The 21,158-nt window shown below is 41.7% G+C and overlaps 1 protein-coding gene across 4 annotated transcripts in view; it reads right to left on the bottom strand.

The window, feature by feature from the left end:
- DTNA (dystrobrevin alpha) overlaps positions 1–21,158 on the bottom strand; it is a 315,284-nt gene that overhangs the window by 119,816 nt on the left and 174,310 nt on the right. For all 4 annotated transcript variants that reach the window (XM_084620949.1, XM_084620950.1, XM_084620952.1 and 1 more), the window contains 2 exons: positions 17,905–17,972; positions 11,198–11,278 (listed from right to left, as the gene is read on the bottom strand). In XM_084620949.1, the coding sequence (XP_084477075.1) occupies positions 11,198–11,278; positions 17,905–17,971 (148 nt within the window). In that variant the 5' untranslated portion in view covers position 17,972. The remainder of the gene's footprint in view (positions 1–11,197; positions 11,279–17,904; positions 17,973–21,158) is intronic.

Genomic DNA, 21,158 nt, shown 5'->3' on the forward strand with positions numbered 1-21,158 from the left:
CAAGGGCAATGCATGAAGCCCTCTGCCTCCCCCCGGGGCCCCAGGGACATGGTGCTGGCCACTTCTGAGAGCGGCGCAGGGCCCGCAGCACCATGGGGGGCAATCCCACGGACAGGATCCAAAGCTCACCCCTGGTATAGAAGCAAGAATAGAGAAGAGATACAAGGGGAGAGCCCAGTTTATGCTATAGTGCAATGGACTACCAGGCCAAGGAGTGGTAGTAAGGACACAACTGTTAAGGAGAGGATATAGCTGAAGCAGAAATGCATGGAATCAAGAGTACAAAGGGAGGGACAGTGAGCAAAGGTGCAGAATGAGAATTGCAGAGAATGCAGAACTGTTGATAAAGTGAACATCACAGTGTGTGTATACTTTCATGCTGTCTTTAGTGTTTAAGTATTTTTAAAACAAATACTACAGAAAAACAGGAATAATTCCCCTCCCCGCTCCTTGTTTGAAGTATTCAAGGGGATTGAAAGGTAATGATAGGCAATGGGATATATGGAACCTTTCATTTCTGGGTATCTACTTCAAATCATGTCAGGTCACATGACAGCTGTTGAGACCCCTCAGTTCAGGAAATGATCTGACTGTCCCATTTTAATTCCTACATCACAAAAACAACCACAAAGTAGCACCGTGCTTTTGGCAGTTTCAGCAGAGAGGGCAAGAAACAGGTGAGAACAGACTGAACTATGTTCGAACTACAAGAAATCACATCAAGCCTGGCCTGAGGCACCCTTAGTGGGGCATAGTGAGGAGAAAACTTGAACTGCTACTGTTTGTCTCACACTTGTGCCTAAATTATGACTTCAGCAGGACTGCCAGTTCAGCCACTGGTCACTGTAAGTGAAAGATTAAAAGAAGAAGGGTTTCTGCAACTCACCAGGACACTATTTAAGACCTGATTTTCAGAGGTGCTGATCACTCTCGGCTTCCACTGAAGTCAACTGGATTTGGGGGTGGTCAGTACAGCTGAAAAATCAATCCCTAAACAAATCAACCTTTTGAAGATCTACATTTCACTTCCACACCTCCTTTCGAGGGATAAAATGAACCCAATGATCAGGTAAGCAACGCATCACTATTCCTGAGGTGTGACAGTTCCATCGCTGGCCATTAAAAGAAAACACTCAACATTTACCCACAGTAGCATCCGATACACCACTGTTCTCTCCTATTCCACTGTGTGGTAACTATGGATAAATGTTGAGTTTTTAGTGGCACCTCTCTGCAAGAATTTCAGACACACATTACTCACCAGCTGTTATGCTATCAAACATAACCATATTCATGAACTTTTAAAAAGACAGATTTTTTTAAGACACTTTGGAATAGTTTCAGGATATTGTGTTGCCAGTGAATAACTTCTGGATGTAAATCTCCATGAAGTATTTGGCTGCAGTGAATGTGCTAAAATAAATCCTCATGAACTTTTGATTAAAAAACTGAGCATGTGCACAACCCTCCACCCCACTCCAAAAGACTAGAAACTCACAAGGCACTAGGCTGTCTTAGGGAGCATTAGGTCCCTGACTAAATAGCTGGAAAAAATGAGAGCACCTGAAAGCACTAAGTTGGGAATAGTTTAGAACTTCACAGATGTCAGCTCTCATAATTTTATCGTAAGTCTCCTGATATTTCAAATTCTTCTTAAAGTCTCATCTCTTGGTGTCATGTGAATGTGAGAGAATCTGGCATTTCTTTAAAAAACAAAAAAAAACAAAAAAAACCCCTGGAGTTTCTAACCATCATGGTTACAAAGAAAGGTTCGAAAATGTGACTTAAGCATACCCCACAGGCTCAAAAAAGACCCAAAATGTTTTGCTTTGTTTTTACATTTCATGATTTTTAAGTGAATCTCATTATTTTTAGAGGCCTGACTCACAATTTTTCAAAGAATTTGGGTTGGCAACACTGATTCAGGATTCAGACTGGACTCCCAGGGAAAAGTTTTAAATTCCAACAAGGTAGGCCTTTGGGGTTTCTCATGGGAGGTACACTGTATACCTGCAGTTTACTTTCTCTGTTGGTATAGATGTCTCTTACTCAAAGAGTAAGACCCTGCAGCAAGTGGTCCTGCCTGCTCAATACAGACATATTACAGCTCCCATGTGGCATTTTGTTAAAAATGAAGTGTTTAGTCCAAAGAGAAGGGTTTTTGCGCGTAGTAGAAGGCAGGCATGAGAGACAGTACTCTGGAGTTCTAGCTGTTGGTGGAGGAGGATCTCATGCCAGGCTGCCCTGAAGCCTGTTGCAATGAGTCTCAACCTGCCAAGGTCCACATGGGATGCAATACATGACAGACTCATAATGAGGGACAAAAAATTATTATTCATTCAGAAAACTTAAAGTGCTGCAGGATTCTTTTTTTTTTATGGATATCTCGATAATCATAGTTTCTTGCTCCTTTATTTCCATGGTAAAGATTTTTAACCAGAACAATGATGGGGGAACCAAATCTGTGTGGAATGCAGGTATCAGCAGAAGTAAAATGAGAGGCATTTAAGAGTTATAGCTGGCTACACATTACACAGCAAGCCTGACTTGCACATTTGCACAAACAGCATCACATGTTTGATACCCAAATTGCCAATTTCTAGCGCTGGCTTGATAATATCAGGTTGAGCACAGTTTGCTATAATGCCAGACTGAGAATCATGGCACAGAGTGAGAAACATCTGAAATTGGTATGTTTATAGGCAATTATATTTCAATTCCAGATATGGAATTATTATACATTAGGAGGGTGAGTCATTAGCCTAACTTAAACCAAACTTAAAATGGCAGGCCAGATCAAAAGGGGACCAAAAGCAAGCTGATTTGACTACGTGCCTCTTAGGGGTAACTGTTTGAACTCAGTGAAAGGAAGAGGAAAAGAGGTATTAGTGTAGAAGCATGGAAATTAGCAAGGTCACCATCACAGTCACTGGCAGCAGCTCCATCCATATGAAAACAGTTGTACTATGCTTCGGAGCAGACAAAGCAGAAAAAAAACAAAACTGAAAACCCAAGGTGGGGGATTTAAAAATCAGAGAAATGAGCTCCCTATTTGTCTACTTTAATTAAGCCCCATATTACAATAATCAGCATGGCTTTAAATTCAAGGCTTTCAACTGCCAATGGTTTATTCTGATCTAGGGAAATCAGCAGCATTTGCTTTTTCTGCAGGCATCGAATAATCTCTCAACATGCTGAGCAAAGTCCATCAAGGATGGCAACAGCTTGCCAGCTGTACAGTCCTGTATTGCTCAGTTATGTTTAATTGTATAATGGTTTATTATGATATGTTACGTTCCACTGCTTCTGCCTCTGTGGCCCAGAGGGAATGTGCGAGAGAACATGATATTTCATCTCAGGATGCTTTTCTGGATAAACTAATCACTTTTTAATACATGCAACAAAAACAAATATTAAAACACACTCTATAAAGATATCCCAAACCAAACTAAACAAAGACAATGTACGTTCACACCCTGTCAATTTCAGTGCTGGAGAACGCGCCATACATTTGGCGGTGGTGGTTAGTCACTTGTCCTCCCCAGTTTTGGGAGTCTCAGCACTTTTCTAGAGACAAAGTTATGGCTAAAAATACTAGCTGCAACTCACACTTGATAAGGCAGAAGTTATCCTGATGTCGTAGTGGGGAACATTTAGTGGTCTGGGTGGAACACTGTCTTTGCTCTCTTTTGAGGGTGTGTATCTTGAGTTCAGCTGAATCCTCTGCTGCTCCTAGACTCTTCCATAGCAGCAATGGCCCACAATGGCTTCCAAATTCTGGCAATCTCATAATACTTACCCACACTTTTGCCATCTCTACTCTTGACTCTGGTAGTGAGTGTTACTTACTTTAAGCCCACCCATAAACGGCAGTGAGTGAGGAATTCACTTGACCACCTCTTGAATGGCATAGGCTGCCGTATGTTACGCTTTGCTCAAGCTTCTTCACTGGCTTTGTTTGCTGCCAGGTGAAGTTCAATTAAATTAAAAGCCTGGAATAATCTGGGACTTTATTACTGTAGATCACATCTTTATCTTGAGATGTTTGATTGAGAAAGGGCTAGCCATCCAGAGAAGATTAGTCTTGAACGTCATAGATTTCACCAAAGCTTTTGACTGCATTCACAGTGTCGCTGTGGAACATCTTACAACAATATGGGCTTCCTAGAAAGACAGTGTCACTAGTCAAGATGCTGTACAAAGGCTAAAACTGCTATGCAAAGACAGAAAGTGGAGAGACCAATTTATTTGATATCATCACTGGAGTACAGCAGAGTTACATTTTATCATCCCCACTTTTCCACGTTGTGATAGATTATGTGATGCAAAGAGTAACATCAAAGGAAGATATGGGGAGTTAGGTGGAGTAGAAGAAAGCTTCAAGATCTTGACGTGGCAGATGACATTGGTCTGTTGGACGAAGATGATGATGATGGCGGCATGAAAAAGACCACTATCAATTGAATGTGATGCTGCTACCAAAACAGGATTAAGAAACAGCCAAAAGAAAACATAAAAGTCATCATTGTTGAAAGAATGGTCAGCAATGACTGTGCGTATGTGACTGATAGTGAAGAATACAGCATATCATGGAAGCATAATCAGTGCTGATGGCCAACTCCATAAGGAGATTGAAGCAAGAACTGGGAAGGCAAGGGAAGCTTTTTTGAGACTGGTAAATATTTTGAAAAATAAGAAAATTAACATAAGAATCAAGATAAAGTAATATAATGTCATTCGGATACCAACATTGTTATATGCTTCTGAAACTTGGCAAATGCTGGAAGCCCACAACAGGAAATGTAACGCATTGCATCAGAGATGCTTGCGGAGAATACTTGGCATCTGCTGGTGGGATAAAGTATCTAATGCTGATGTGTTACAAACTTGGTTGACTCATGCCTCCCCATACGGGGACATGTGACCACCCCCACAGCCCTCCTCTGCCCAGTGACCCCTGCACTCAGCCCGGGGCCACTGGACTCTTCCCACCCCATATTACCTGCGGGGAGCAGAGGGGGGGGCTCTGTCCTTCGCCTGCTGCACGTCACCTTGGCACATTTGGCCACTTTCCTGGCACCCAGGCTCGAGCGGGGAGCAGGATGGAGACACTTCTCACGTTGTGGAAGCTGGCCACTCTGGTTCCTACTCTGCGCAGTGCAGTAGCTGCCTGAGAGAGTCTGGTGGCAGTGGCCCACTCCCTGCCTGGGCCTGGCTGCTGTGGACAGGGGCTGAGCAAACCAGAAACGTGACTTGGGGGAGTGGGAGGACTCGACTCGCTCAGCCCATCTCTGGCAGCCAAGCCTAGGCAGGGAGTGGGCCGCCGCCACCACCTCCCCAGCCAGGCTCTCTCTCAGGCAGCTGCTGCACTGCACAGAGCAGCCTCCCAGCAGCCGATATCGTAAGTGGCTAGTTCCACCCCTTCTGCTCCCTGCCCAAGCCTGGCTGCCAGGGACAGGGGCTGAGCATGCTGGGGAAGGGTGACCAGATGTCCCGATTTTATAGGGACAGTCCCGATTTTTGGCTCTTTCTTATTTAGGCTTCTATTACTCACCACCCCGTCCCGATTTTTCACATTTTCGGTCTGGTCACCCTACCCGGGGGCAGGCGCAGCAGGAGAAGGGAGCCCTTCTCCCTCCCCTCAGACAGGCCAATCTGGGGGGCACTTGACCCCACATGTCACCCTATGCATTGCCTCTGGTTACAAAGGACTGGCCAACAGACTGTACAGAAAATGATTCAAGAAAGAAAGTGGAAGTGGTTTGGTCATGTTGCATGGACGTCAAAAGGTTATTGCTAGACAAGCCCTTTACTGGATACCATTTGGAGGGAGTTGGAAAACAGGAGGACAACATGTGACATTAAAAAGGGTTTTGAGAAAGATGTAGCTGTCATGGAAACAAACTATAATGGAGTAAGAAATGTGGCAGTACACAGATGGAGACAAAACACTGGATTGCCTCATAAGGTACAAGAGCATCTAAAAAATAAACCCCAGTCGAGTACCGTATACCCCAGGGGTTACAGCATGCACCTGGGAGGTCAGGAAGCCAAGTTAAAGTCCCAACTCCACATCAGACAGAATATTTGAACCTAGGTCTCCCACATGCTAGGGGAGCATCTGGTTACTGGGGGTAGTGGGGATGGCACCACTGCCTCCTCTATTTGTGAAGAGTAGGTGTGCTCTGATATCACCTTCTGGATCAGACCCTGGAGGTAACACAGGCTGGGAAATGCTGAGTTTGAGAATCCTGCAAGGATCTAGGTGAATGCTTGTCATCGTCAGGACTTATGCAGCTTTGAGCTGCCCACAGAAATAGGGGTGCCTAGAGAAGATTGGTGCTACAGGGTTTGGTGGTAGATAACTAGGGGTTTTAAGGAACTAAATTTTGGACTTAGGCCTCTAAAATGGCAGTTAAGTGCTTGGTGGGTGTAGCCCCACATGATCAGCAGCCAGGACCCCTCAGCTGAGGGCCCCTTTCCCCACATGTAGAATTCATTCACCTCTGCAGTCCATCAGAGCCCAAATCTCAAGTCATTTAGCTTATGATAACAAAACATTTTGTTTAGTTTATGGTATTTTTGCTTTTGCGGATGGCATATCTAGTGTGTGTGATAGAATAGAATACCAGGGTTGGAAGGGACCTCAGGAGGTCATCTAGTACAACCCCCTGCTCAAAGCAGGGCCAATCCCCAATTTCTGGCCCAGATACCAAATGGCCCCTTCAAGGATTGAACTCACAACCCTGGGTTTAGCAGGCCAATGCTCAAACCACTGAGCTATCTTTAGAACTTAGGGACTACCTGTTATGACTACAGGAGCTATGCAAAGTAATACACAAACATAACTTTCAACTATCCCTCAAAGAGGGACATCACTCATTTTAGTCCCAAAATTATCTGTTTCTCACAAATTTATTATCCCCTCACTTTTATGGTTGAAAAATTTACAGCAGAAATAAAAAAACATGAAAGTGTGTTTACAAAAAGAGTTATCCACACTAAAGCAATGAATTCCAGGGCATTAAGTTTCCTGCATGACAATTTTGTGTTCCTCTCAATTTGGGGCTGTGTCACACATTTCATCCCACATTTGGACACTGGCAAGTTGAGAGGTATGTAAAGAAATATCTTGTTAACTTTGGAGGGATATTGTAATTAAATATGAAGTGTTGATACAACACAGGGCATCAACAGCTGATATTTTTCAATTTTTTCTGTTTATCTTTTCCATTTCCGTATGCAGAATTTCTTGAATTCATTAGGAGAATGAGGCTGGACTGGATCTGATTTTATCATGGTTGACAAGGAATTGCAATGACTTACTGGGGGGAGGGGGGAGGAGTGACTTTAGTTAAGCTCGACCTAGGCTCAAGTGCTTGGAGAGCTTTTTAAAGCAAAAAACTTGTGCATAGCGAGAATTTTCCTACAGTTTTACAGCCTGACCTTCAAGGTCTGTATTTGCAATTTTTAAAAAAATATCTGCTAAATATTGTTGATATTTTTCTCTTGACAAAATTAGCTGTCACCTAAATTTACCTAAATTTGATATAGCAGTTCATTTGAACTACACAAAAGCATTGGTACTTGGAAAAGTAACTTATCCAACTGCATTTCCTTTTCATTCCTTCCCCCTTTTATAGCTTTCTGCTTTTAGGCAATAGTTTAGTGGTAGGAAGATATGGATCTCTGTAACATAACAGCTGTTTCACACACTTCACCACCCATTACACAATATCTACATCATCAGGGAAAACTAACTGCTCACTCTGTTCCTGTAGTCTGCTCCAGAGCCCTCTTTTATATTAGCAGAGAGAAGAATTCACAGAGATGAGCACATGGGTGTGTGTTTGCATAAAGCACAGCTGCAACAAACATAGGATTGTTCATTATACAGCGTACCAGCCTAAATGATATCCTAGAAGGAAAAGATCACATGCTACTATATACTAATGAGCATCTTTACATAAATATTGTGGCATTAATAAAATCTCTGTTCTGCCTTTGCCAGCATGGCCCCCTCTGGTATCCAAACAAGCACTGCTTTGCTCCCCAGACACCCTGAGCCTGCAGCTGACAGCAGCTCCCTTCACTTTATTAAATTAGTTCTTTTAAAAGAGCCCTTTAAATACACACAGCGCCTCTTTTTTCCATAAAAAGTCTACTCTGGTGAGAGTCAGAGAGGAGCTGGTTCAGGGGGCAGAGCAGAAGAGCACAGCTGAAAGAAGAACAGAGATGGCTTGAGAGGCAGGGGTTCCTAAAAGCTGGGATAAGAGTAGAGTTGTCTTTGAGTTTTTCTTTTTACAGCCACTCTTAAATGAAGCAGCTCAGATATAGCTGAACTATTTTTTCCCCATTTCCACTTTTGTCTCCTGAATTCACTACTGCTCAGCACATACTCCACAGCAATTTCAGCGGGGAAAATGAATTGCTAACGTTAGCGAGATGACTGTATTAACAACCACTTCAGAACCATTACTTGGTAAAGTCTTGTGGTGTCTAGATATTCCATGTTGGACAGTCATTGTTCAGAACTTAGATAATTTCCCTGAAACATTTGTAACTCTCTCCTCAGCAATCACAGCACTCTAGTAGTGTAAAAGTCCAGGAAAGAAAGGAAAACTATTCTGACAATGGAAACTATGCATGGTTCAACCATCTCAGAGCAACAATAATTTCTGAAGAGCTTGAGAAGGAAATAGTTTCACACAGACCTTCATTCTAAGGGTAAACTTTTGGTTAAATCCCTGTGTCTAGAGCTAGATACATGGGGATTTTGGTACAAATAGGAGTGAGGGCTTTTAAATGACACAATCAACTTAAAAAATAAATCACTACACTCTCCTTTTTCATTTGGAAAACTCAATAGGATATATAAAGGTTAAGGTACCCTAGGTTACTGTATTTAAAGGAAGCATTCAAAAATTTACAGCTGAATGAAGAGAGTAAATGAAGATTCTTGAACTCATTTGCTTTCCTCCACTCCTCCTTTATTTGCCATCTGTCTTCCTTATAGAAGAGGATTTGTTTTTATGTAGCACCTTTTAGGCTCAAAATATCCTAAAGCAAAAATAAGTTAATGACCATGTAGGCAAATGGAAAATCATACACTATGTGCTCAGCCATAGTTTGCCCACCGTCTTAAAATTAGTGCCTCTTTTAGGGCTACTATTGACTTCAGTGGGCTTTGGATCATGCCTATCGAACTGGGTATGTGAGGAGGCCTAGACACAAAGCTGTTAATTCTTGAAAAGCGATACCAGGAGTTCACATGAACACCTGACTGATTTCCACATCAATGCTTATTTCACGTGGAATTTGAGCATTTCGCTGTGGGGTTGTGTCATTCTAGCAAGGTGCCCATGTTTTAAAATTGCATTAAAATCCTGCTGTAGGTAGGTGAACAGCCACCTCCTGGCTCAGAGCTCAGGTCTTATCCATTCCCCCTACAGCAAAAGTCACATAAAAGTAAAATTTCACACATAATATGGCCTTTGCTTCTTTGTTACTCCTCTGAGCTATCTAGCATTATGGTCCTGATATCATGCATGAAGTGTACCACAAGAGAACAGTAGACATTACTGTACCCTTCTCCCTAAGATAGCACTTCTTTCCGAGGGTGGCCTTTAAAAGTGCACTTAGTGCTCATAAATAGTGCTAGATTGACAGCCATAGAGACCAGAGTTTTTGGACCTTTGGTACACTTATACAACATTGCTCAAATTACAATGCAGATATTCCACACAATGTCCTACCACGGTGCCTCAGCCTTTATCCAGAAAGACCTTCTTCCTTCACTCCTTTTAGGTACGAGCGTATTTCAGTTTCCATAAGCATTCATTCCTTTTCCTTCCCACTGAGGCAGCCAACAACAGAGCCAGTCAAAGATGTTGTTTACAGTCTGGACACCTTATCCATTAAGAACAGAACCGAGACCACCAACTTGTTTCACACAAGTTACTGAAGAAAACGCTGATGGTATTGATTTTTAATCACTGACTGGCTTTGTTCAAAGTAGTGACAAAAGGTGTCAGACTCTATATTCTATTATAAAAAATACTATTTGTATGTTTACACAAACACTACACATTTCATAAATATTAATTATTGTTCTATGTTCCATTACCAATGCCTTCAGCCATCCAATCTCCCCTACGATGAGGCTATTATATCCTTGTACTTAAAATAAGCTCAATTAGATTTTTTTTGGGGGGGGGGGGAGGGAGACGGACGACACTCAAGACCAGTGTATACAGTTACCATGGAAATTAAGTGAAAATTTCATCCTCTGAAATTAAAAATAAAATATTTTTTAAGGAAACATGATCACAGCAGCTCTGTCCAGTATGTTTCCTTCTGAACTGAGCAAGACTGAACTACTGTAGCTGTAGGAAACTGTACTGGGCAGCCTGCTTGTGACATGGACCAAGCCTATGGTCCTTACACAAGCTAAAAATGCCTATTAATATGAGAGGTACGCTAAAGAGGTGATTGCAGGATTTGACCCATGGCTAGTAACCTCCTGCGTGTTCTATCCATTCTCCATTTTCTTTTAAAAGCTTTTCCGACTGGCCTTTTGCCGATATTTGGAGGCCACAAGCGGAAGATTTTCTTGCAGCACCAATATTCACAACCTCAAAGCAAAGAGCTCGCTGCTGAGCTGCACAGGTCATGTCTATGTTTTTTGTTTTGTTTTTTTAAACTCCCTCCAGTGCAGCTCTTCTGGTGGCAGCACAAGTGTTTAGACCAGTCATTGTGACAGTTAGAGGAGATACATTGGTGAGATTTCTTTAATAGCCCAGCGTAAACAGGCTTAGTGAGAAACGTTCAAAAAAAATCTGCAAAACAAATGGCAAAGTCTATGGGGTGGTGGCTTTTTTTTTTTTTTAAAGCTCCTGGCATTTTTCATAACCTGCTAAGAAAAACTGTTTTTAAAAGAAAAATCACATTTAGAAGCAGCATTAAAGAAACTGCCCACCCCCCCAACCCCACAATAGCAACACTTCCACACTAACACTTTGAGGATAATTAACAGTATGGAATTATTATACATTTCTTTATTACCCCGGCATTCTTATTAGTGTCTCCTAACTGTACATTAAAATAAACCCATATTTTTCTTTCAACTGGAGAAGAAACAGATCCTACAGTGGTAAGACTAAAGATGGTACTTGCGGTTAACAACTGACATACTTACAGTTGCATTTCTTCTGTACAAATCTAAGCTTGCATGCTGTTCTGTAGGTGGATAAACGGATGCGATCCAGATCTTGAGCCCCTAGTGGAAGAGAATTATGCATATGCTGTGACATTTCCCTGGGGTAAAGTCCACAATGTCTGCAAGTACAATGAAACGTATGCGTACTGTGACATTCTATACCTTGGGGGAGTGTCTTGTAACCCCCATATTCCTCATATAAACAATTGTGATCTTATATATAAAGCATGCCATGTGAGGTATCAGGGGAAAGGTTATGAACTGCTCAAAGCCACTGTTCTATCTAAATATGTATATCTTTAGCGCATATGAAGTTATGAGAATTCTGTTGTATGGTTGTCATTAAAACATGCTGTAAAAGTTGGGGAATCAGCCAGATATTAGCTCCCCAGAGACAACAGCAAGGAAAGTAACCAGTGCCCAGGCAGGGTGTCAAACCACCATCAACAGCCATTGTCCAGCAAGGGAGCTGCAATTCAATGACTCACCTGCATAAGGCTGCACCAGGGGGATTGCTCAAGTTGCCTGGGGACTCAGCAATGCCCACCAGACATGCCTGGACTTGTGTTCTCCAAGCACACTGGACTGAAGATATTAAACAGAACACAGGGGGCCCATGCTTCACCCATCTATGCTGCAAGCAACAAAGACAAAGACCGAAGACTCCAACAGAGGAGACTGGCCCAAGTTTAGGGGACAAACCTGTATATGAAGGACTGCAATATCCAGTGGAGGTGAGAGAAACTGCTTAATCTAGTTGTTGCCCAGACTAATAGGGTTGAGAGTTTAGACTGTGTGCTTATATTTTATTTCTGTTGGTAACTGACTGACTTTTTGCCTAACACTTAATATAACTTAAAATCAATCTTTTATAGTCAAGAAATTTAACTGTTTATCTTTACCAGTGAGTTTGCCTGAAGTGTGTGGTAAATCTGCTCAGATTTGCAGAGGCTGGTGTATGTCCACTTTCCATTGATGAAGTGGTGAACCAATCAATAAATTTGCACTGCTCCTCTTGAGCGGTGCAAGACGATATATTCCTGAGGTACAGTCCTGGGAGCTGGGGGGGATTTGGCTGGTGCCTCTCTCAACGTAATTCGTGAGTGGCTCTGGGAGCATTCATGCCATATAGCTGGGTGAGGGGCTCCACATGCTGTTGTGCTGTGCGATCACAGCTTCTGAAGGAGTTTGCTGTTTATCACCAGCAAAGCATTGAGAAAGACAGCCCAGGCTGGAGAGATAAAGGGGTACAGTGGTCCCACAGTCCCAGGCTGCATCCTAGGGATCCCGTCGCATGTTGTTGTTAACAATGGACACATAGGAGAAAGGACATAGAAGCACACGCTGTCCGACATTTTTAAGACTGCCTATTTTTGGGGAAGAGGGGGAAGTGTCCTGGTGTTAAACATTCATGAAGAAAGCTAAGGAATAGTAAGCCTACACTGTCTGACACTCTGAAGAAACAATCTGGTCAAGCTTCAGGCTAAAAGACAAACTGGCCAAGCTCCAAGATAAGGGAAAACCTCCTCATTTTAATTTTTAACAACAAAGCTCACAATAAATATCTTCAGCTGTCATGCCAGCTCAAAACCAGGTATTGCCAGAAGACCAAATTAGAAACAATACAAACAGCTGAACTTAGAGACTGGTAGATGACAAACTTTAGGGCAAAAAATATATCTCAAAAGAGTGGGCCACATTGACCACTGATGCGGAGATTCATTTTTCGCAGGGGGAGCCTCAAGGAGTCAGTTCATGCCCAGACTGACCCTGGATGCTCTAAATATACAAAGCTGGCAATGTCCCCAAAGCAGCTGCCAGCAGTGCTTTTCCTGCCCATGTCTTTTCCCTTTTGCCAGGGCTGGAAGGGGAGGTAGTGTAGGAGCCAACTAGGATGGATCTACTCCCACTGAGAGCTTCTCTGTACCACCCAAGTAGCCAGAAAGGGGTCAGAATGAGGGTGAGAATCTGGCATAGTATCTTTAAGCATCGAGCCATTATTCATTACTTATATTTTTTATAACTCAAAGGCAGATGAGTAGATTCTTCTTATTTACTCCCAGGCTGACATGTCATACAAGATCTAGGCAATTGTTACTACCATGTGGCATATTAACTTTTACTAATATAGAGTCAATGACATTTTCAGATATTTGTGTTTTGAATGTGGTTGCAACTATGTAAAAAAAGAGGAGAATTTGCCCCATCAACTTGAGTAACTTCATCTCTGGAATAGATACTAAAACAGAGAGTTACACACTTCAAAGCTGCTTGAAGAACTGTCCAAACTCATGTTCATTCTAAATACAACTAGTGTAAAATTAAACTGTCAATAAAGTGTAGTGAAGTGAAAATATGGCTGTCCTGTTTAACTGGTTTCACAAATCCCTTCTTTGACATACATACCAACATGATTAGATCTGCCACTGCTTTATAATTGTACATTATGCTTGTGTTCACCCACTCTTTGATGAGCGATTAGGCATTGGTTGGATCCAAACATTTCAAACTTGCACTGATCTCTTCTTTCGCCCCAGCTCCTGCCCCGCTGCTGACCAGATTCTCCCACACCACCCTCCCAGTACTCTACTAGTTCCTTTTCCACAGTTGGCTGTCTTAATACGATCTGTTCCTGGCAAAACGTACTCTGAACTACTTAGCATCCGGTCCTGAAAGGTTTTGATTTTTCTCATGACATGCTTTCCTGTTAACAGAGGCAGTTTTTCTCTTCTCCATTCACATTTTGCTGACAACACAGACGAAAGCTGAAATATCTGAGGCAGGATACTGGAATTTCTTTAACACAGAGTCTTTCCTTTTTTATTAGGAACAATTAAGAAAACCAGTTCCTCTTTTTGTAGCCATTCATGTATGATAAAACAGATTGCTATATAGATCACCTTTGCTTACCCCATAAGAATTGGGATAATTGGGAAATAACTTAGAACTGATTGTTAAGGTCTTATGCCTGTGTTATTGCATGGCACTTGAATCTTATTAAATATGCTTTGAGAGATCATTTTATGGTTCATTATATTTTTCTTTACAATGTTGCAACAACATAAACCAAGTAATATTAGTGTATTTCTATAGTGCCATTCAACTATGGCTTTGGAGTGCCTCTCAAAGATCTTGTTACAAGGCTTAAATAATTTTCTATAAGTCTCTGAGGTAGGTATTATATCCATTTTACAGACTGAAACTGCAGAGGAAAAGTTATGCTACTCGCCCAAGGTTCATAGTGAATTGGTGAGAACCAGAAAGAGAAGTCAGCAATCATGTCTCCTAGTTACTTGCTATAACCACAATGTTCATATTGCATAGGCAACAAACGAACATAATTCCTACACAATGGGCAAGATTCTGTGTCACTAGTAACTGGGAGCCTAAGTTATGACACCCTCTCCAAGTTACACTCAGGTCCACTGTGCTGCCAGGAATATTCTCAGCACCACATGCTTTAGTCCCACCCCCGACAGACCCCTCCTTCCATCAGCTGCACCACACTCCTTATGCTGGGGCTTGAGATGCGCTCCTCAGTAGGTAACTTTAGAGGTGGTCCCACAGTGCCTGTAGTGGGGAAATTCTCCCCTGGTTTCAGGGCTCCTTTATACCACTAGAGACCTTTTATGAGATGTAAAGGGTCTGGTGCAGAAGTGAGAATCTCCAATATGTATTTTGTAGACAATAAGGAGAGCTGAGAAAACTTATACGCAATACATTTTGCCATTTTTGCTGTTTGCAGAGTGATTTTTTAATGAGTTGGGTGAAAACATTTTTTTTAATGTATTGGCTGGGCAATGCAGGAAATTTACTACTCCTGCTTCTGTCCCAAACATATCTAGTGATCTCAGTTCAAATTTTGGCTCCAGTCTGAAATTTGTTCTTCCAAAAACAATACGTTACTTACATTGACGCTAGTGAAAAACAATGAAAGATGTCAGGTGGTGAAAAGGCAAATCAAACTTCAGTTTCTAAATTGCCTAAATTATTGCCAATAGTTTCTCATACTATCTGATCAGCTGCAGCATTAGAGGTTTTGTCTGGGAATTCTCATCACATTTCATATTGTTGGCACTTTGAAAAGAGAATAAAGCAATAAACTGCAAGCTTTGTCTCATGTTTCCATACTTTGGAACAGTACTCTATGTCTACTGGATAATCTATGCTGGCAGCCCCAAGTGGGTCCATGTTCTGTTCACCATATTTTGTGGTGCATCCATCAGTTCATTCCCCTCTAGATGTCTGTAAATGTGTCAGCTAAAACTACTGGTATTCCATTTGTTTTGACACCCTAGTGTGCCTTTTGAGTTGTAAGAGACCATGTAAACTTTGACCTCAGAATTCCAGATAAGAGAATACTAGATATGACACTAATTCATAGAAAGAAAAGGAGGACTTGTGGCACCTTAGAGACTAACCAATTTATTTGAGCATAAGCTTTCGTGAGCTACAGCTCACTTCATCGGATGCATGCAGTGTAGCTCATGAAAGCTTATGCTCAAATAAATTGGTTAGTCTCTAAGGTGCCACAAGTCCTCCTTTTCTTTTTGCGAATACAGACTAACACGGCTGCTACTCTGAAACGAATTCATAGAACATTTTAACTGGCAGCTGTAAGGATGTCCCCTCCATAGGAAAACAAAATTGTTTTAGGAGTAGTGTGTAAACACTAAATACAGAGGAGCTTCAGAATCCACCTACCATGTAAAATATGAGTATCATAAAAAAAAAAAAATCTATGCCATTGTGCAGGAAAACCTCCCTATTTAGGAGAGCATGTAAGCATTTCCTTAAGTGTCCTGAAGAAGACCTCCATGTAAGGTCAAAAGCTTGTCTCTTTCATTGATGGAAGTTCGTCCAACAACAGATATTACTTCACCCACCTTGTCTCTCGCAAGTCTTACTCATCTTTAATCTTTTCCTCTTTAAATGCATGGTTGGGGTTTTTTTTGCAAACAACAAGGAGAAGAAAACTTTAAATACATAACCATACATAAGGAAATAAAACATTAAAACACTCTACATTTCAATATGTAGAAAATGGTGTATAATAGCTATTTGCATATGGCAAAGGCAAAAAACAAACCTTGAAACAAGCTGTAAACAAACCATCAAAAACTCTTAAGGTCCAAAATAAAATAAAATGTTCTGCTTTCGAAGTGTTTATATTAGACTGAAAAAAAAATAATATCCTGTGGCCAGATAGCAAGATAATATAGGATGGTAAGTTTCTCCATTGTCAAGATGTCCAATACTTTACTGAGGGTTTGATCCCATACCTGTTAAAGTCTGGCTCAGAAGGAACATGCTGATCACACTATTGGGCAACACCGTAAAACAAGGAGGGAAATCAACTTTTCTAACAGGTGCATCCCTATCAAGGCCCAACCCCCGAAAGGACTTAGGTAGTTGTGTGGGAAAACCCAAAGTCATACCAGCTTGCATTTGACCCTTTCCCCAAAAGTTCAAAAATGAAAAATCCTGCCACACCTTTGAAAGAGCCTCCAACACAGTTGCAGCACCAACATATACCAGAATCAATCAGTCTGGCCCATGTCTACATAATCAGGGTGGTGTCAAGTATATTCTCTGCAACAGTGAACTTGGGTATTCAAATGGTCAGTACAGACACACAATGCAGCTGTAGGTTTCCAGAATTTCCCTCAGGATTTAAAATTAAGATAAAACAGGACTTTTAAGGAGGGATTCTCAAAAGCACTCAGCATTGTCCTAACTCTACTCCCACTGAAGTCAATGGTAAAAAAAACCCCGACAACCATGACCTATCCAGGACAAGAGTTGGGCCAATACTGAACACTTCTAAAAATCACTTTTAATATTCAGCTCTCAGTTCTCTGTGTACTTTTTAGATGGAGGCTCCAAAACCTTGAAAAATGGCATAGATACAGGTAATCTGCTAGACATTTGTTAGACATATTTAATATTTTTCCTTCAAAGTCTGTTAAGAGTTTACAAAGTACCTTGTTCTGTCAACATTTACTAGTTTGAAAATACTACACCTCATGGATATAAATTATATTATGACCGTAATAGAGCTAAGGGATATACCTGATCATTCTTGTCCTAAAAATTAGGAAAATCTAGTAAAATCAGGAAGATCCCAAACTTTATACAAGGAAAACAGTCTCCCAAAGGAAACAATGGATTGTTCACAAGGCAGATAAGAGGAGTGAGGAGTAGTTAGGAATAGGGGCAACTCTAGTTCATATGATATTTCGGGGACGGCAAATAGGTTTATTATAGAACAGATACATTTAGACCATAAAAGAAAAAAAGATACCTCACTTGAATGTATCTGGGATTTGAAACTGCTCCTTAGTAACCTGGTGTTTTGGGGATGATTGTTTTCTTTTTCTCCATAGATTACATTTGTGTAGTTATCAGTATTTTATACTTCTTTAGATGAATTAGATGTTATTGAAACAGAGGTAAAGTAACAACCTGGTTCAGAAGATCACAGAAATCAGGGATGGAAAAGATCTATTCTGCAGTATCAGGTTAATTAAATCCACTCTCCTGCAATTTATCTTTCTCACAGTAAAAACACAATTCTTTAAAATGAGAATGGGACAGATACTTTACATAAGGTTCACTGATGTTATGTTGCATCTGGTTCATCTTTTGTAATGAAACAGTTAGATCTCTAAAAACACAGTACTTACGCATTTCGGCAAAGAGCTGCCTTCTTTCTGCCATGGTATTTCCTCTTTTCCCGCAATCTTCAATCATTCTAAAAGACAAAAATCACCAGAAAATATTTAAATATCCACAAGCTGAACATCAGCCCTTGCTAGCCCTGCTGTAGCACTGTTTGGGAGAAAAACAGATCTCGCATTCTCCTCCTTGGCCTAGATTTTGCTTTCAATGTAGTGTGTCCTAAATAAGGGGATCTTATTGGTAAATTATATAAAGAGAGAAGAAATCGGAAGGTGTAATCTCTCTGCCTCTACTAACCAGAGCTGAATTCAAACCAGTGCCCATAAAATGAAAGGCTATGTAATCTCATTAACTATCTCTGGAGCTCCCCACTACCATGGATATTTCTAGTTGAACTTTTAATAGTATACATGAGTGCTTGTAGGAAGTCATCACAGATCTAAGGGCCTGCTGATTAAAAACCCATTAAAAGATTACATCTTTCAGTAATCAGAGTTGAGCAAACAGTTCATAGTGAATAAATTAGCTGAATTTAGCCTCTTTTCATTGTTTATGAGTTGTTCGTTTACAATTTAAGTTGATTTTTATTGAAAGTTAGTCACCAAATATTCTCTATGAACAGTACATAGACAAATAATTAGTTGTGAACAACTCATTATAAATAGCTGATAGTCAAAATTTGACCTGGATTGGTTAGTGTTGATTTGGCACAGGGGTCATATAGTTCTGTATTGATTTCCTAACTAGATTAGCTTATTAAGTCAGAGTAAGGCCACTCATTTACATATTCAGAATGTGTTTTCCACAAAAGTTCTCCAACACTTGCATAATATGCTCTGTTTCAGAGTAACAGCCGTGTTAGTCTGTATTCGCAAAAAGAAAAGGAGTACTTGTGGCACCTTAGAGACTAACCAATTTGAGCATGAGCTTTCGTGAGCTACAGCTCAGTTCATCGGATGCATACTGTGGAAACTGCAGAAGACATTATACACAGAGACCATGAAACAATACCTCCTCCCACCCAACTCTCCTGCTGGTAATAGCTTATCTAAAGTGATCATCAAGGTGGGCCATTTCCAGCACATATCCAGGTTCTCTCACCGCCCCACCCCATACACAAACTCACTCTCCTGCTGGTAATAGGCCATCCAAAGTGACCACTCTCCTTACAATGTGCATGATAATCAAGGTGGGCCATTTCCAACATAAATCCAAGTTTAACCAGAACGTGGGGGGGGGGGGGGGAGAAAAAAACAAGGGGAAATAGGCTACCTTGCATAATGACTTAGCCACTCCCAGTCTCTATTTAAGCCTAAATTAATAGTATCCAATTTGCAAATGAATTCCAATTCAGCAGTTTCTCGCTGGAGTCTGGATTTGAAGGTTTTTTTGTTGTAAGATAGCGACCTTCATGTCTGTGATTGCGTGACCAGAGAGATTGAAGTGTCCTCCGACTGGTTTATCAATGTTATAATTGACATCTGATGTGTCCATTTATTCTTTTACGTAGAGACTGTCCAGTTTGACCAATGTACATGGCAGAGGGGCATTGCTCGCACATGATGGCATATATCACATTGGTAGATGTGCAGGTGAACGAGCCTCTGCTAGTGTGGCTGATATTATTAGGCCCTGTGATGGTGTCCCCTGAATAGATATGTGGGCACAGTTGGCAACGGGCTTTGTTGCAAGGATAGGTCCCTAGGTTAGTGGTTCTGTTGTGTGGTATGTGGTTGTTGGTGAGTATTTGCTTCAGGTTGGGGGGCTGTCTGTAGGCAAGGACTGGCCTGTCTCCCAAGATTTGTGAGAGTGTTGGGTCATCCTTCAGGATAGGTTGTAGATCCTTAATAATGCATTGGAGGGGTTTTAGTTGGGGGCTGAAGGTGACGGCTAGTGGTGTTCTATTATTTTCTTTGTTAGGCCTGTCCTGTAGTAGGTGACTTCTGGAAACTCTTCTGGCTCTATCAATCTGTTTCTTCACTTCCGCAGGTGGGTACTGTAGTTGTAAGAATGCTTGATAGAGATCTTGTAGGCGTTTGTCTCTGTCTGAGGGGTTGGAGCAAATGCAGTTGTATCGCAGAGCTTGGCTGTAGACGATGGATCGCGTGGTGTGGTCAGGGTGAAAGCTGGAGGCATGTAGGTAGGAATAGCAGTCAGTAGGTTTCTGGTATAGGGTGGTGTTTATGTGACCACTGTTTATTAGCTTAGCACTGTAGTGTCTAGGCAGTGGATCTCTTGTGTGGACTGGACCAGGCTGAGGTTGATGGTGGGATGGAAATTGTTGAAATCATGGTGGAATTCCTCAAGGGCTTCTTTTCCATGGGTCCAGATGATGAAGATGTCATCAATATAGCTCGAGTAGGGGCATTAGGGGACGAGAGCTGAGGAAGCGTTGTTCTAAGTCAGCCATAAAAATGTTGGCATACTGTGGGGCCATGCGGGTACCCATAGCAGTGTCATTGATTTGAAGGTATACATTGTCCCCAAATGTAAAATAGTTATGGGTAAGGACAAAGTCACAAAGTTCAGCCACCAGGTTAGCCGTGACATTATCGGGGATAGTGTTCTTGACGGCTTGTAGTCCATCTTTGTGTGGAATGTTGGTGTAGAGGGCTTCTACATTCATAGTGGCCAAGATGGTGTTATCAGGAAGATCACCGATGAATTGTAGTTTCCTCAGGAAGTCAGTGGTGTCTCGAAGGTAGCTGGGAGTGCTGGTAGCGTAGGGCCTGAGGAGGGAGTCTACATAGCCAGACAATCCTGCTGTCAGGGTGCCAATGCCTGAGATGATGGGCGCCCAGGATTTCCAGGTTTATGAATCTTGGGTAGTAGACAGAATATCCCAGGTCGAGGTTCCAGGGGTGTGTCTGTGCGGATTTGATCTTGTGCTTTTTCAGGAAGTTTCTTGAGCAAATGCTGTAGTTGCTTTTGGTAACTCTCAGTGGGATCATAGGGTAATGGCTTGTAGAAAGTGGTTTTGGAGAGCTGCCGAGCAGCCTCTTGTTCATATTCCGACCTATTCATGACGACAACAGCACCTCCTTTGTCAGCCTTTTTGATTATGATGTCAGAGTTGTTTCTGAGGCTGTGGATGGCATTGTGTTCCGCACGGCTGAGGTTATGGGGCAAGTGATGCTGCTTTTCCACAATTTCAGCCCGTGCACGTCGGCGGAAGCAGTCTATGTAGAAGTCCAGTCTGCTGTTTCGACCTTCAGGAGGAGTCCACCTAGAATCCTTCTTTTTGTAATGTTGGTAGGGA

The sequence above is a fragment of the Lepidochelys olivacea genome, assembly GCF_965140295.1.
Source record: "Lepidochelys olivacea isolate rLepOli2 genome assembly, chromosome: 2".
Lineage (NCBI taxonomy): Eukaryota > Metazoa > Chordata > Testudines > Cheloniidae > Lepidochelys > Lepidochelys olivacea.